The sequence below is a fragment of the Aphis gossypii genome, chromosome 1, assembly GCF_020184175.1.
Source record: "Aphis gossypii isolate Hap1 chromosome 1, ASM2018417v2, whole genome shotgun sequence".
In the NCBI taxonomy this organism is placed as follows: domain Eukaryota; kingdom Metazoa; phylum Arthropoda; class Insecta; order Hemiptera; family Aphididae; genus Aphis; species Aphis gossypii.
The window spans coordinates 27,168,508-27,186,081 of NC_065530.1; the positions used below are offsets into that span (position 1 = coordinate 27,168,508).

General features: G+C 30.2%; 1 protein-coding gene across 1 annotated transcript; it reads right to left on the reverse strand.

The window, feature by feature from the left end:
• Positions 1 to 8,502: 8,502 nt before the first annotated feature.
• Positions 8,503 to 17,206, reverse strand: LOC114129873 (origin recognition complex subunit 1). Its single transcript, XM_050196977.1, is given in 17 exon segments — positions 8,503 to 10,527; positions 10,607 to 10,839; positions 10,934 to 11,169; positions 11,254 to 11,304; positions 12,100 to 12,261; positions 12,322 to 12,437; positions 13,956 to 14,105; positions 14,166 to 14,318; positions 14,320 to 14,337; positions 14,415 to 14,517; positions 14,572 to 14,789; positions 15,306 to 15,431; positions 15,905 to 15,991; positions 16,053 to 16,130; positions 16,207 to 16,378; positions 16,922 to 16,962; positions 17,041 to 17,206. Coding segments are annotated over 13 exon segments (1,323 nt in total). The 5' UTR covers positions 16,264 to 16,378; positions 16,922 to 16,962; positions 17,041 to 17,206; the 3' UTR covers positions 8,503 to 10,527; positions 10,607 to 10,839; positions 10,934 to 11,165.
• Positions 17,207 to 17,574: the final 368 nt, after the last annotated feature.

Genomic DNA, 17,574 nt, shown 5'->3' on the forward strand with positions numbered 1-17,574 from the left:
ATTATGACGACCATTACAAAGGGAGCACGATGATTTGCATTTGTTAGCCTAATGGTTGCTGGTGAAACAAATCAGGCACAATCTGTGGCGGCTCACCAACATATACTTCTCATCGATAGATAAGTCCTTGAACTCTGGACAAAGAAATAAAGGGTGGGTACCGCTGCATTGTTCACAATTTACGGGATCTGGCTGGGATGCATTAGACACTAGAGCTACGGGAGAACTACGGAAAGGCTTCGAGCTTGAAGTGACTACCTTGCTACTATTGACTTTAAACTTATTGGCATGATTCTCGACGGAAGATTTAACTATCAGTGCCATAGAAGTATCGGCATTTTCCAACACCTCCACACGGTCTTTAATAAAATGCAACAAACTATCCACCGTGGGAAAGTCGAGCCTTTTGTTTGGTTCATAAAGACGACGACTGGTTGAAGGCAAACATCGAATTGATATTACAAACTTAAGGAACGAACCCAGATCTGGTATGTTCAATGACTTCAACATTGCTATGTTTTCACAGAATAAATTTAAAAACTTTATCAGTTCTGCAGGAGATTCTTGATGACTGCTCGGAGCGTTTAACATTTCGTTAACCAAGTTAGTAGCCAACTGACGAGGTTTATCATACCTTTGAACTAAGGCAGACCAAGCAAGATCATAGGTGGTCTCCGAAACAGTAATACCCTTCACTACATCAGTAGGACCAGTTTGCAAACATCCTAATAAATAGTAGAACTTCTCTATATTACTTAAATGAGGCCGTTGGCCTACCAAAATGGAAAACCTATCCCTAAAATCAGGCCAAGATTGAAGACGACCATCAAAGGTAGGCAGTGGAATCTTTGGTAACTGAACATTAGCACCAGAAGATTCTGTACAGGCAATAACAGGACCCACCTGAGCTGTTGGATTCACTGTTACTCCATCATCATCAACCATAACTACCACATCAAGCTTATCACTGTTGCTAGTCTCACTGACTGAACTATGACTGTCCGAACTGGATTTGAGTTTATTTACTTAAGCTTTAGCATTAAGGAAAGTATTATGAACCTCCAACTCAACATTATTTGAAAAATCACCCTCAGTACCCAACTCAATCATAGCTTCTAATAATGAATCATTTTCAAGAGTAAACTTTGACCAATAGCTTTGAAGATCTTCAGCAGCTAAAAGAAACTTTGGGATATTAGAGCTGTCCGTTAAAGCCGTGAGACCCAAAGAGTAAATCGCTTCAATATGACTAGCAGCCGAGTCACGTCTTCTAGAAGCGCGTTGCTTGTCACGGTTTAAACGATCAAGGTCAGCCATAATATTGACTAAGTTAAATAATAACAAAATATAGCTAAGACAATAGTATAAATCAACTATAACCCAACAAAAACAAAATATAGGCGGATAAAATAATAAACAAGCAAAACAAATTAACCAAATAAATTAAATTTGAATAGTAACTACTAAACAGTAACAAATAAACAACTAAGGATCTACAACAACCTTAAGAGAAATTAAAAGAAATAATAATAACAAGTATATCAGCCACAGAACTATAACTCAAATAAAATATAAACAAGAGGAACCAACAAAGAATTAAATATAAAAATTATTAAAGAAACTATCAATAAAAGAAATATTATAACAACAACAATATTAAATATTAATAACTAAGGAATAGTATAATAATAATATAATACCTGAAAAATAATAATATAACAACCAAGGTATAACACACACCCAAGATATACTCAAATAATTATAATATATAAAATAAGACACTCCACTCAATAACTTAAATAATAACTGAACAATATTAAATAAGAGAAAGTATCTAATAAACTATTTTATATTTAGTAAGACACGAGCTGTGCAAAAAATATTAAGTATTAAAACCTAAATAAATAATATCATTGAGTATTAAATATCAGAACTAAATATTAAAAACATTAAATATTGGATATCAGAATCGAATATTGTATTTAACTATTAAATACCACAGTCAAATATCAAATATTATTAAACACACACTAAATATTTCAATTAACTATCAAATATATTAAAACTGAACAACAGATATCATAATTAAACAATAGATATCAAATTTAAAAACATATGAAAATTAGAATTCAATAAAATATTATACCATAGTCAACCACTAAATATTTTTTTTATTTATTTTTTGTTAAAATACACAATCTGTACCTCATGGGTACAATAAGAGTATTAGCTAAAATACAGAATATATGAACAGTTTGATAAAAGCAACCACCCAGTGATGACACTTAAAAATTGAGGTTATATATCTTTGATGCGCGGTCAAAAGGAGTTAAGTCATGTTTTCTCAAAAATCATGTTTTGACTCCTTTATATTTAAAAAATACACATAATATTATATTATTTTATATATTTAGGTAAACAAAAAGTTGCAAGTTGGCTAGAAAATCACCAATTACATATTGTAAAAAATGCAGATACTAAACAACTACAAAATGAGAACGGTAAAGAGAAAACACAAAATATTTATTAAATCAACTTTTCATACCAAATAATATGTTTTATCTTGTTACTAAAATTTGAAAACAAACTGTTGTATAATGTCTTATAATATACCTAATACCTAATATTATATTACACTATTTTATTTAAAAGGAAGTGAGGGTAGCAATATTGATGGGCTCCTATTGAATTTCAATGATAATAATTATCAAGGTAGGTATGTAATTTGATTTGAATTGAATTTACCCAAATGATTTTTTTATTATATTGAAATTGTTTAAAATTTAACAGAATACAATATTCTAAGTCAACAAAATGAGATCATTCAGACAGAAACTGAAGGTTAGCTGTAATTAGTATTAGTTATTAATATTATTAGTTTTTTTTGTTTTATGTAGTTAATTTATATTTAGGGTTGGTTAATTTTACTTTATTTCTCATCATAATATATTAAAAACTTATAAAATTGTTCCATATTTGATATTTTCCTACATAATATTTCTTTTTAATTTTCCATGACGACAATTAACCATAATATTTACTTAACTATACATATTTTGTGTAATAATAGTTGAGCCACTGTTTCATCAAAATAATTTGAATGATGCAGAGAATAATGATCATTTAGACATAGAAAACATGGAAGTTTTTATTGATAACACATCAAATGCTAAAAGAAAAGAGGCGTAGGAGTGTGGGCAAGGCATGTAAGAAATTCTCGAATGATCAGTAGACACCATGGAAAATCTTATGTTACATCAACTGGTCAAATTAAAAAAGAAAGAAGTTTAAAGCCACTGGAAAATTGTCGTGCTGCGTGTAATGAAAATCTTCCTGAGAATATAAGAGTTACCATTTTTCGAGAATATTGGACTTTGGGTACACGTGACCGTAGGGTACAGTTATTAGTGCTCTAATTGAGAAAAAAAAGACATCTGTCACACGAAAAAGAAAATTAGAGTCAACTAAATGCAGAGAAATAACACATCAATACCACCTTGAAGTAAATGGGAAACGAATTAAAGTGTGTAAGACGTGTTTTTTTATCAACTCTAGATGAAACTAATCGATTTGTAAGTGAAGTCTTAGAAAATAAAAATTCATATCTATCTGGAGTTACAACAACAGATAAACGAGGCAAACACACTTGTGCACAAATTGCACAAGTAAAATTAGATGACGTTATTAACCACATTAATAGGTTTCCAGCATATGAATCACACTATACCAGGAGGGAAAACGATAAAAAATATTTGCCAAGTCATTTAAATATGACAAAAATGTATTATCTATATTGTGAAAACGTAGATGGGCCAGTTTCAAGGAAGATATATGAATCTGAATTCAAGAAAATGAAACTATCATTTAAAGAAAGGAAGACTGATACTTGTCACAAATGTGATGTTTTGTTCATGAAAATAAAAGTAGAAGAAGATATTAACTTGAAAGCAGAACTACAAGAAGAATTGAATAATCACCACAATGCTGCTGATATGGCTTACCAAGAAAAAAAAATCGACAAAATTATGGCACAAAATGATCCTACAGTCAAATGTTTTACACTTGATTTACAGCAGTGCCTTGCAACACCAGATATTCATACTTCTGTGGCTTTTTACAAGAGACTTTATTGGGCTTACAATCTTACTGTAACAGACTTGGGCTCAAACGTGTCTACTTGCTATGTATGGCATGAATGTATCGCAAAACGTAGAGCAAATGAAATTGCATCTTGCTTGTATAAAGAACTAATGAGTTCACCAAATACTGTTAAAACCGTTACACTCTATTCTGACACATGCGCTGGACAAAATAAAAACTCACATGTTGCGTCTATGTTCACTTTTTTATTGCAAAAAAAGAAATCGATTGATGAAATACACCACAAATTTCTGATACCAGGGCACACAAGAATGGAATCAGATTCAGATCATTCAGCTATAGAAAAACAAAAAAAAAAAAATGAAACCACAATATATCATCCTCATGATTGGGCTACTTTAATCCGTTGTACAAGAAAAAAATTCGAAGTTGTAGAAATGGAACAAATTGATTTTATTGATTTTGCTAATCTCTTAAAAACCTATCTTGTGTTAAGAAAAAAGGAAAAAAATTTATATGGAATGATTGTCAGTGGTTAAAATATGACTCAAATTTTGGACATATTGCATATAAAAAATCATTAATTGAAGAAGAGGATTTCGACTATTTATCACTACGTCGTCAAGGACATAAATTTACAATGGAAAACGTTAGTGTTGTTCAAGCATACAATAAACTACTTCCTATATCTAGTGAAAAGAAAAAAGATTTATTAGATCTTCTACCTCTTATCCCACCAGTATATCATTCATTTTATTAAGATCTAAGGTGTACAGATCAAGAAGATATTGATCCAGATCTGATGAATACAACAATGTAATACTTATATTATTATTATGTTGCCAAAATCAAATGGTTTTTATTAAGAAGTTATTACTATTTTTTATAATACAGTAATGGTATTGTTTAAGTTTAAATATTCAGCTGTTATTATTTGTCTTCAAATATTTTTTGTAAGAAGTTGTTACTAAATTTTCATAATACAGTAATAATAGTGAGTAACTTAAGTCATACATTTTTTTTTTAAATATGATCATAAGGAGTTAAGTTTTGGTCAAAATGATATAAGCCAATTTTCTAAAAAGTGAGTTTGAGTTAAGTACATAAAAAGTATAACAAATCAAATTTTTTCATAACTTTGAGAACAAAAAATTAAAAGTATATATTAGTTTGAAATGGGTATGACAAAGTTTATGTTATAAAAATCTCATTTGTGAAGAAATTTCAAACTTTTAATAAATTCTACAGAAAAATCATAATTTTTGACTTAACACCTTTTGACCACGCACCAAAGATATATTTATTTATTTAATTTTTTTTTTTAGTATTATTATGTTAAGTTAGCATATCTCTACACCAGTTTCGTTTAAGGCGTCTTGGTGGATTACCCGGGATAACTTTTGATGAAAGAATTTTGACTAAAGGATTGGAATGAGTTGCAAGCCGATGATGAAATCTTTTATAATAAATAGCTGCTTCCTCTTTTACAGTTTTTATTTTTAGGTCTGTGTGGAGAGTATGATTAGAAACATAGGGAGGGGAATTCGTTAATTTTCTTAATGCAATATTTTGAAGTCTGGATACGATTTGTATTTGATACTTTTGTGTTACCCCACAGTTGCAGTCCGTAGGTCCAAATGGGTTTGTTGAGGGATTTATACATAAGCAGTTTTATATTAAGGTGTCACTAAATATTATAGTTAAAAACTTACTAAATATTATGAATTTTAAATATTATAATAAACTATTAAATATTATACTGAGCTATTGAATATTATAATGAACTATTAAATATTCAGTCAAATAAATAAAAAATAAATATTATAATTAAATATCAAAATTAAATATTATGATGAGCTATCAAATATTAAGTGTAAGGACACCAAGTTAACGTTATTACTTATAATTGCTCATTAACTAATAACACCAAACTGATGGTATTAACCTAATAAATAAAAGGAGCTTAACACTTGTATGATATTTATAAAATATGGTACCTTAAATCCGAGGAAGTGCTTGACAATACTTCAAACCACGCACTGCTACCAAATGTTTGCACTAGGAGCTCCTGGCTCTGCGGTTAGCACCTAGAACTCGCACACCCTGGGACTAGGCACAATAGAACTAATAAAAATATACATACAAATGAATTATAAGTTATAACAATGATATATAATATATCTTTATTATATTAATATCAAACAAATAATAATATATTAGCCGAGATGATCAGTCTCGGACTAATAAAATATATAAAATAAATAAAATATCAAACTGATAATAATACTAATTACATATATTCTGTCACATACCAGAATATATATCATATATACATATAGACGTACAATATACAGAATACAATGAACTATATGCATAAACTTTACTATAATAATATTAAATACGGCGATAGCCTGGGGGGCACGAGACAACTGCTCAATACATAAATAATAATACAAGGGGGGGGGGGCGCTGAGCTGCGTCTTGAGCTGACTGGAACGATTTGAGCTGATGAAAACCACGAGGTTTTGGGTCCGAACTGGATGGTGTGAATAAATATAATAGTTACCACACTAATACTGCTGCGAGCTGCAAATCAATGAACGGCGAACTGCTGTTTGGTCGACGACCAATAAAATAAATATAATATTTATTTATTATGAACTTTACAAGAAAGAAATGTCGACACGGAACCACGTGTCAGAGACTACAACATGTCGGCGAACGGCACGAACAGAGAAATTGCACACAATATATGAACTATATATATATAGTCGACCAGCAAGCGCGATGACAAAAACATCGCGACCGTTACGAACTGCTTTTAGGCGAGTAGGCGACCACCCCGGTGGAGGAGCGTCTCTTCGGAGTGTTACCAACCTGAGACAGTGGGACCGGACAACGCGAACAGGTTGACGAAGTCCGAACATACTCCCCCTTGGGGTACACAGCGTGTATCACATCACGGTCTTAGAAGATAAAGTCGGACAACTACTTCCTACCCTCCCGCCTATTACAGTATTTTCTCTTAATGAGGCAAAAACGTTTCCCAAGTTGCCGCAAAAGCGCTGCCGGGTAGACGTATTTTGAGGTTAGGAAGTTGAGGATTAGTATATCACCACGGTCCTAACCGTGGTTAACACCGAACAGTCCGCCAAAAATGCATTCAAACATCAAACTATATATACTATATATCGTAATTCAAGTTGATCCATGGCTTAAATACTTTAAGCCATGGGCTGATCCAAACATGAAAAACAATACAAATTACAAACTGTGAAACGACTAACGTTTAAACGTTGTCTAGTACTCTAGTCTCTAGTGGCATTGTGGCAACTATAAACCTATTCTATAGTCTATAGATATTCGATTTTTGTTTGTTATTTCTTTTATAGTAGTTTGTTGTATTCTGAAAATGCCAAATAAAATTTGTTATTTTCATTGTAACAAATCAGAGAAACTCTCAGTTTTTAATATCCCCAAAGATAAATATTTGAAGGAAAAATGGCTGCAGTCTTTAGGGATAGATCATTTTAGCTCTAACGAGGTTATTTGTGAAAAACATTTTCAGGATGACTTAGTAATTAGATCAAAGGATATTGTTGTAAGGACCTAGCTGAAATTTTGCTCTGGTTTAGCAAAATATACAGCACATAAAAAAGTAACAATTTTGTATTGACATTAAATTTTGGATTTATATAAACCATTTTAATAATATATTATAATAATACTTATTTCTTTATATGAAATATGCATTTTGTTTGTATTTTATACTTCTTATTACAATTATAACCAATGCAAGTTTTATATTTATATTTAGGCTCCACGTTTAAGACCTTGTTTGAAATGTAATGCAATACCTCATTTATTATCATCCTAAAAAAGATTAAAATTTGATGATAATCGAGAAAGCCATCAAGTAAATATTTTTTAATAATTTGCAATGTTTTTTTAATACTTTTTTCAATTTTTTACCTTATCTATATCAATTTTAGACTGATGAATTAGCTATTACACATTGTCAATCGTCTTCTACTACAAAAGAAACTGTTTTTTCTGATATTGAAGTGAGTTTGTTAATTTTTTATTTTCAAACAAAAATTAAATTAATTTGTATAGGAATTAGCCGAAGAAAAAATTGTTAATAATGGAAGTGAAATAGTTAATAATATGGAATGTGATGTCATTTTGGTTGACCATGACTATGTGACCAACACTGCTGAAAATAAGAATGTTAATGAGTGTTCTAGTGTTACAAATATTTCAGATTTTAATGTTTTTTGGAAGAATGAGGAAGTAAGTAAAATGATAAAATAAAATAACAAAATATATAATCACATACTTCATTAAACATAAAGTATATAATAAATTGATTAATTTATTTTTTAATAAAAAAAACTACAATTAACAAAAAGAAGAATTTTATTGCTTTTTTACAATACATAACATAACTGTTTTCATATGTTTATAGATTGTTTATAACACGATACAACTTTGAGAGTTAACATTGCCTCCAAATTGGCATAAATATTTGTCCAATGACCAAACCACAATAGGAATTTCAAAAATAATTTTTATAAAAAATAGAGATAACATAAATTCATTTTTACGTAAAACTATAATTATTGAAAAGGATTTAAAAATAACATGCAATATATTGGGGAAGAATATTAATGCCGATAACTTCCAAAATGCATTAGATAAAGTGATTAGTCAACAACATTTGGAAAATGTCATTAAAGAAGCAGCAACATTTAAAATTTGTAGAGGTTTAGACTTCTTACATGACAAAAACTAAATAATATTATAAATCCTTCATTAATTATCAAATGTTTTAATTAATTAATTATTAAATTATTAATAATAATATTATTAATATTATTATTATTTTATTTAAATATATATTTTTAATTAATTATTTTATAATGTAGGAGCAGTTCATATTTAGCTACAAATAACGATATTATAGTTGATACTATGTTTCACTAACGTAACTTTAATTGTTCTATAATAATTCCACATGGTTATTATTGTTTTCCTTGTGCAAGAACCAGAAAGATGTTGAAGCAGCGCTCAGCTCGATTAGTTGCACAATGCTCACCAAAACGAGTTACATTAAAAATGACACCCAAAAGTAAAAACCTCAAATAACGTCTGTAAGGTAGCGCTCAATTGTAAAGTGGCAACATTTGGAAATGAATTTGCCTCACTAAGCGGAATGCTAATAATGAATCAGTTGTCCGACCTTATTTTCTAAGACCGTGTATCACATGATCTTCGGACTGAGGGTCATGAGGTTGGAACTTGCGAACTGCTGGAACTGGAGCTTAATCGAACTTGATTGATTGCAAGAGCTGATACTGGGACGTTGATTGAACTGGAGCTATTCAAACGATGATAGAACTTATCTTGGAGCAGCAGGGGGAAATACATTTTTTTTTTTTTATAATAATTGAACAGCTGTCCGAAACTAGGTTAGGTTAAAGTGGCGTATTATAAAAAAAATAAGTAAAATAACATAAGACATATTATATTAGAACATAACAAAATAAATATAATAATAAAAATAAAATAGCAAACCATTGTTCTGACCCATGGATGACGAGCTAAGTGCCAACCCGAGCCCAAGGAGTCCTAGCACAACATTATATAAACATCATACAAGATAGAAATAAATATTAAATATACTGAGCTGTATGTACATAAGAAAATCGAATACGTTATTATTGAGCGATTATAACATTAAAGGTACTAATATAAAAATTTAATTAGTGACTATCAGAGCACTAAAATATAAATATTGAACTGTATTATATTAAAAATATACTAAATATAATAAGATAAATAAATTACTGAGTAGGGAGCGGAACTAATTTTACTACAGGTCTTGTAGTGACACCTTGCTTGGTAAGCAGCTTAACCACACTCACGATCGGGTAGGGCCGTAGGGGGAATTGATAAAAGTTAGGAGGAACTAGAAGAGGCTTATAGGCCTCTTAAGTACATATCAAGACCTTCGTAGGTCTTGACAAGCACCTTATCAGCTCTCATCCTCTTTGTGTCCTTCCTAACTTTTATCAATTTTATTGTCCCATCGACCTCTATTTGTGTCTGAAATAGTTTAACAAACCTAATGGGAGCGACATGCATTTTTTTCACCCTGAGCGCAGGGTGAAAGTAGTGCACGTCGTTCCCATCGGTTTTAACCAAAACAGGCGCCAAATAAGGTTTTTGTCTGTTTGTCACATTTACACTGTCCCCTGGTTTAAAACAGGGGACAGGAGTGGAGGAGCGGTGAGATGGGACAATAATAGGGAAGAGGGAGCGGTGGGGTGGGACTAGGGATGGGATATCGGCCATGTTATAAATTGGGAAATCCAGTGGTGAAAGAGGGGTAGTGGGTGGTGGGTCTTGTTCTTGTTGCGCAATCTGGAAAAAATAAATATATTAAGTTATAGCTTATTTTGAAATTGTCAATACAATATTTAACTGAAACTATAAAACTTACATTTGGTTGAATTTTTTTCTTCTAAACCTCTTTATTTTTTGTTCCCTAGTGTTGGGTAACATTGGATACCCATACTCCTCCAGTACCCGCCTTATTGCCTCCAAGGTCTCCAAGTTAGGGGAAACCGCTCATGGCTGTTACGCCTAACCCAGTTCTCCTGGAGTTCATATGGTGGGTACCTGTCGTTAGGCCCCCCCCAACCCCTTAACCCTAACCTTTTGGCCATATAAGGTCTGGAAAAAAAGTGATACAACAATGATAGAATAATGAATAACAGTATACTATTAGGCATTAAGGCTAATCAATTAATCAAAATTATATACTTACATTGGTTAAGGTGTTGGGGTGCGCCAACCACCAGCCGACGGTTTTCACTGCCGACTGGTCCTCGGCCTCTTGACCACATAATGCAAAATAGATGCACTTAATGAGGTCAATATAAGACCCATTCAGTGCATCTATAAATGATGTTATGTTGTCCGCATTCACTTCATCGACTCTTGTAAAAGATTCTTGAGCGATTCTCTTATGGCATAGGCCACACAAAATCTGAAGTGCATTACCTAATAAATAAGTTGAATAATTAAAAATACTTAAGTATAATAAATTACTTCATCAATCAATAAAATTGTAGACAATTCTTTTACTTTTTTGTTTTTTGAGCTCTTAGAAAATATTGTTCCATAAGACAAGAAAACCTGAAAAAAATAATTTATAATTTAAATTTTCGTAATAAAACTAATGTGTAAACTATTGTTTTTTAAGTTTAAATTCTTAGATTAAGCAAACTTAATGAGTGATTTGCTATTAATCAATAAAAACATATTGTAAGAATCATATATCTAAAATATCAGTATAGCTGAAATTTATGATAAGCTTTTTATTAATAGATATTTTCTACTTAAGCTAAATAAAACTATAAAATACACCAAAACTCTAACAATAAAAAAGTTTGAATAGAAAAAATACATTAATTATATTTTTTTCATTAATAAAATAACTCACAACTATCAGTAAGAAACTAAATATCTGTGGATTAATATTAATTTAACAACACTGTGATAATTATCAAGAAGTGTTAATTTAGAAAATTATAAAATATTTCATTTAAATGATGAAATTAATATGATCAAAATGTGTGATAACAAGTATGTATGTATACTTAAGGATTATAGTAGTATAGTATACATCATTGATTATAGAATATTAAATTTCCCCGTCTTCCCCCATTATTAACAATGCAATGTATTGATTTTTAATAAACGATGGCGGCGCCGTGGCAGTAACGCAAAAGGAATCCCCGCTGCGTTGTCAGTTAAACAGGAAAAAAAAAAGAATATTAACATTCCATTTTCTATCCGTCTATTCTGTAATCATCACACTGGTAAAAATTTATCAAAGTTGGATAATGACTATTATTATTCCCTAATATGAGTACTAAAAATATTAAACTTAATAATAATAATATTACAAAATATGTAAAACTATTATACCTGATAGCAGTTACACGAACATCAGAAAGTATTGAATTTAACACCTGATTAACATGGTTAATGGTTATTAATTGTGAATCATCTTCTGACTTAATTAAATCAGTAACTCGACGGCATATGTCTAGAGCTCTTCTTGTATCACCTGATATTGCTGCTACTTTTCTATTATGGAAATAAAAATGTTTTTAAATTAAATATTGAAATTTTTAAAAATTCTATTACCTTGCAACCAATTGAACAGCGTCTGGATCAAATGTAGAATTTCCTATCAACATATTCATGATTATTTCTTGTAACTGCTGGAATGTATATGACTTAAATACTAATCGGGTCAAACCCTTAAAACCAAAGAAATTATATTAAATTATGTAACAATTTATAATATTTTATATTTTTGTCATTATTTAATTATTGTATCAATCTTAATTCTTTTTTTTATTCTTATTTCTATGTAAATTATTATTTATAAATCATATATCCATTGTATTCATAATAATTACCAAAAGGGTGTTTACCCGTTGATTTATAATTAAATAAATAAATAAATAATAATGCATAATCTACCATTCTACTAGTGACACATCTTCGTAATACTCGTTCAGGCAAATCCATTGTATTTGCAATTGTTATTACAACCACTTTTGAACCAGTTTGACTAGGCCAATTAAGTATATTATATACAACGTTTTGTTTACGATTACAAATATGGTCCACCTAAAATAAAAGTTAAATGATTAAAAATAATTTACTAAGTACTGAAGTATAATAAATTACTTCATCAACCAATAAAATTGTAGACAATTCTTTTACTTTTTTGTTTGAAAAATAGCCATTAAAAAGTGTTTGAGCCCGAGAAGATGATGCTTTTTCCCCCATTAACTATTTCCATATGACAGAAAATGCCTGATGTGGATTGACAAGCCTTAAGCCATTTATTTCAACAAATAGATCAAACAAATTTATTTCTTGACTTTGAGACTGTGTAAACGGTCGAAGAACATGACCACATTTAGAACAATCGTATTTAATAGTACTAAGTTGAGGAAACACACCTGTAGTTGACGTTACAACACCACGAGTTCTGACTAACTGATTTAAATGAATTTTTCTAAAAAGTACATTTAGAATGAACAATTTTTTAACACATTTTTTTTTTAATTAATTACTTGAATGTAAGAATTTTTTCAATAATTATAATATTGATTGTGAAACATTTTCATCAGTAAGAGACTGTTGGTAGGGGGTAGTGGGTAGGAGGTAGGGGATAGGGGGGAATTGATAAGAGTTAGGAGGAACTAGAAGAGGCTAATAGGTCTCTTAAGTACTTGTCAGCTCTTATCCTTTTTGCTTCCTTCCTAACTTTTATTAATGTTATTGTCCCATCGGCCTCTATTTGGGGCTGAAATGGTTGAACTAACCTAATGGGAGCGACATGCACTTTTTTCACCTTGAGCGCAGGGTGAAAGTAGTGCACATCATTCCCATCGGTTTTAACCACAACAGCCGCCAAATAAGGTTTTCTCCTGCTTGTCACATTTACACTGTCCCCTGGTTTAAAACAGGGGACAGGAGTGGGAGAGCGGTGGGATGGGACAACAGGAGAGGGGGAGCGGTGGGGTGGCACTAGGGATGGGATATCGGCCATGTTAAAGATTGGGAAATCAAGTGGTGAAAGGGGGGTAGTGGGTGGTGAGGAAGGATTGGCCGGGGGGGGGGGGTCTTGTTCTTTTTGCGCAATCTGGAAAAAATAAAAATATTAAATTTGGTCATATATCCATTATATTCATAATATTTACCAAAAGGGTGTTTAGCCGTTGATTTATAATTAAATAAATAAATAATAATGCATAATCTACCATTCTACTAGTGACACATCTTCGTAATACTCGTTCAGGCAAATCCATTGTATTTGCAATTGTTATTACAACCACTTTTGAACCAGTTTGACTAGGCCAATCAAGTATATTATATACAACGTTTTGTTTACGATTACAAATATGGTCCACCTAATATAAAAGTTAAATGATTAAAAATAATTTACTAAGTACTGAAGTATAATAAATTACTTCATCAACCAATAAAATTGTAGACAATTCTTTTACTTTTTTGTTTGAAAAATAGCCATTAAGAAATGTTTGAGCCCTAGAAGATGATGCTGTTTCCCCCATTAACTCTTTCCATATGACAGAAAATGCCTGATGTGGATTGACAAGCCTTAAAGCCATTTATTTCAACAAACTAAAATAAGTATTAATTCATTACTAGTTACAAATCACATGATACTATTAAAAACTATAAGTTAAATTTAAAATTACTTTAAAACTGTGTTTCATCAATAAATCAGCATTTAGTGAATCTATTACACTCTTAACTGTTGCTGTTTTTCCAATACCAGGAACACCACTAATATACATATTCCTATATAAGTATAGTGTAAACAAATGAATAATTACTAAAAAGTACATAGTAAACAATATTGAATATAATATTAATTTACCTGTCAACTCAACATTAATTTTTCTAACTAAAAAAGAATGTATAGATTTATATTCAAATTCACGGCATGGTAAATGTTTAGGAGCAGCATGCAAATGTAAATTTTCTCTTGCTTTTTCTAAAGCACTACACGGAATCCTAGCTCCACCATTCAATCTTTTGCCCACTGATGCTGTCAAGTTTTTAACGTATGACTAATATAACATAACATTAAAACTTGTTATTAAAGAAGTGTTTTTTAAAAGAAATACCAATAAATATTAAATTATTGTTAAAATATTTGATATTAATTTAATACACATCTCAGTACCCATACAGTATTCAGTAATTTAGTACACCATTTATATTTTGATTATAATATTAAATCCATTTAGTTTAAATAACATCATGATTGAGATAAATAGCCAAATTATACTCTGCCCATATAGAAAATATAAGAGCGAAGAAACCAAAACTATTTTCCAATACTAAATTATCAACTATAGAATCTGACCATAGTTTATCAATAAGAGAGAATTTTTAGCATAATATCTACATTGTAAAGTTTTGATGCACTCTCAGATGAAGAATACTCATACTAATAGAAGTATAAATATAAATTAAAAGCTAATTTTTAGTATTAGCATTAATTCATCATTTGTCTGAAAACAATATGTTAATAGATTTTTTCCAGGTAGGTACCAAACTAGTACCAAAATCTTATTGATTACTTTAGGAGTTTTTCTTGGTGGTTTTGGTGTCGAAATCTCAATTTCTTTATTTTCTGGTATATCTTGTAAAATACTTCGGCAAGCTTTTGAACCAGAACGAGGAGTGACAGATTGTCTTAAATGTTTCTGAAATTTTTGGAGAAAATAAATAAATATTAATTATAATTGATACTTTACAGTTCATTGAACATATATTACAAAAATAGAATAAATTACTTATATTATATTTTTTCTTGGAAAATAAATCTATAGTAGAGTATATTATAGATGGATTAGATTTCTATTAAGATAAATTAAGGTGTTTATTATACTATTGCTAAATGTGTAATTGTGTCAGTAATACTGTTATTATTAATGTATAATGTTATAAATTGAATTGATTAAATTCTGATATTAAGAGATTTCTTTTGCTTGGTTTAGTAAGCTTAAACAATACCAATCCATCATTAATATATTCAATTTATAAGCTACCTAAAGGCTAAAATGCATATTGGAACTGGAGTGTACTTAGTTTTGTTGTATTAAAAAAAAAAATTAAATATTTAAGACCAACATTAAAAGCAATTAATAATATAGTTTGAGTTATGAAATTTAATTACTTTTTCAGAAGAATCCAGACAATCCAGTGTGATTTCATTTAAATCTACAATATCACCAAATCGATTTACAGGTTTTCTTAGACGTTTCTATAAAATTTTTAATATTATAATTAAAGGCGAGTTTCATAAAAATGATATTTTTACATACAATTGATGCAGATGGTGGAGTATTAGTCATACCATTCGATTTCCTAGAAGATGATAAAGAAACTCTCCGTGAACGATTCTACAAAATTACATTAAATTAATACAAGTGACTTTTATTTAACTCAGGGCTTGGAATCCAAATTATTTAATATTACTTTTGGCATGTTTAATAATTCATCTTCCTGCATATCAGTAACATCATCATCAGTCATATACTCATATGCTCTTCAAATAAACTTAAAAGATCATTATCATTACGTTCACTCCTGCGGTGCGGTTTCTTGATTTTATTATATCGTATTGTAGATGGTTTTAATTTTCCTGTAACTAAAAAAAAAAAATTGCAAAAGATTTACAGATTTCGGATAATTTAGCTGATTATTCTGGCTACACAACAATATTTATCGGAACGTTTCGGAAACGTTAGGTTAGGTAATGTGTGTTTTGTGAAGGAAAATGGACATAATATTGTTGTATGCACAACAAGTAACAACAATAATTAATAACAATTAATATCATACCTAATCCTGTTTTAATTCTAAAATCTAAAATACAAATTCCTAAAAACAACAACCATTCTTATTTATCATTATTCAATATTCATTGATCTTGGATTTCAGTTTCAAATTTTTTTAAGTAACCTTTTTTTTTTTACTCACATTTTGTTCTCAGTTTTTTTATTTTTGTAATAAAGGAAGCCCAGATTATCCCGTATGATTTCGGTTGTCCTTCGTGTACCAAAAACTATTTTATATGTTTTGGGTTTTTCCAAATTAAGGACTTTATGTGTAAGTTCTTGGGGTTCTATTTCATGTAATAATACATAGTACGTTTTTAGTGAAAGAAGTACATTAAATAACATAGACATACCTGACCACCTGGGTTACAATTTTCAATGGGCTCCGTAAAATCTAATTATTTAAAAAAAAAAGTAATAATTATTTATACTATTTTGTATTACTTAAACGGTTAAAATGTTAAATACATACCATTATCATTGTGTACCTACTAAATCCATCGGTACATAGTCATGATCATGATTAATAATACCTATACTCCGTAGTCCGTACCACGAGGGCACGAGACTACGAGAGAACGCATACGGCGGCCGACCAAAATTGGTTCTTATGCGCATCCCCAAACGTTACTCTGCCGACTGCCATAGGGAAACCATAGACATATTAAGATATATTAATATGTCTATGAGGGAAACCGGTTTCGATAGCAGAGAGACGCGGGAGGATGCGCGAGTCGTATGCGTTCTCTCGTGGTACGGAGTATAGAGTGTCATTATATATTATATTAGTAATTTTTAGGCTATGTTAATTAAATAATTAATTACATATTTTCTAATAGGTAAATCTATTGGGTACTCGGAAAAAAAAGCCACGGAAAAAAAACCCCAGAAAAAAAATACGATAAAAAAAGCCCCGTCATAGGAAAAAAAAGCCCCATACCATTTTATGATTTATACAATTAATTATAATCATAATATCCATAACCATTTTTTTTGTTTTTTTTTT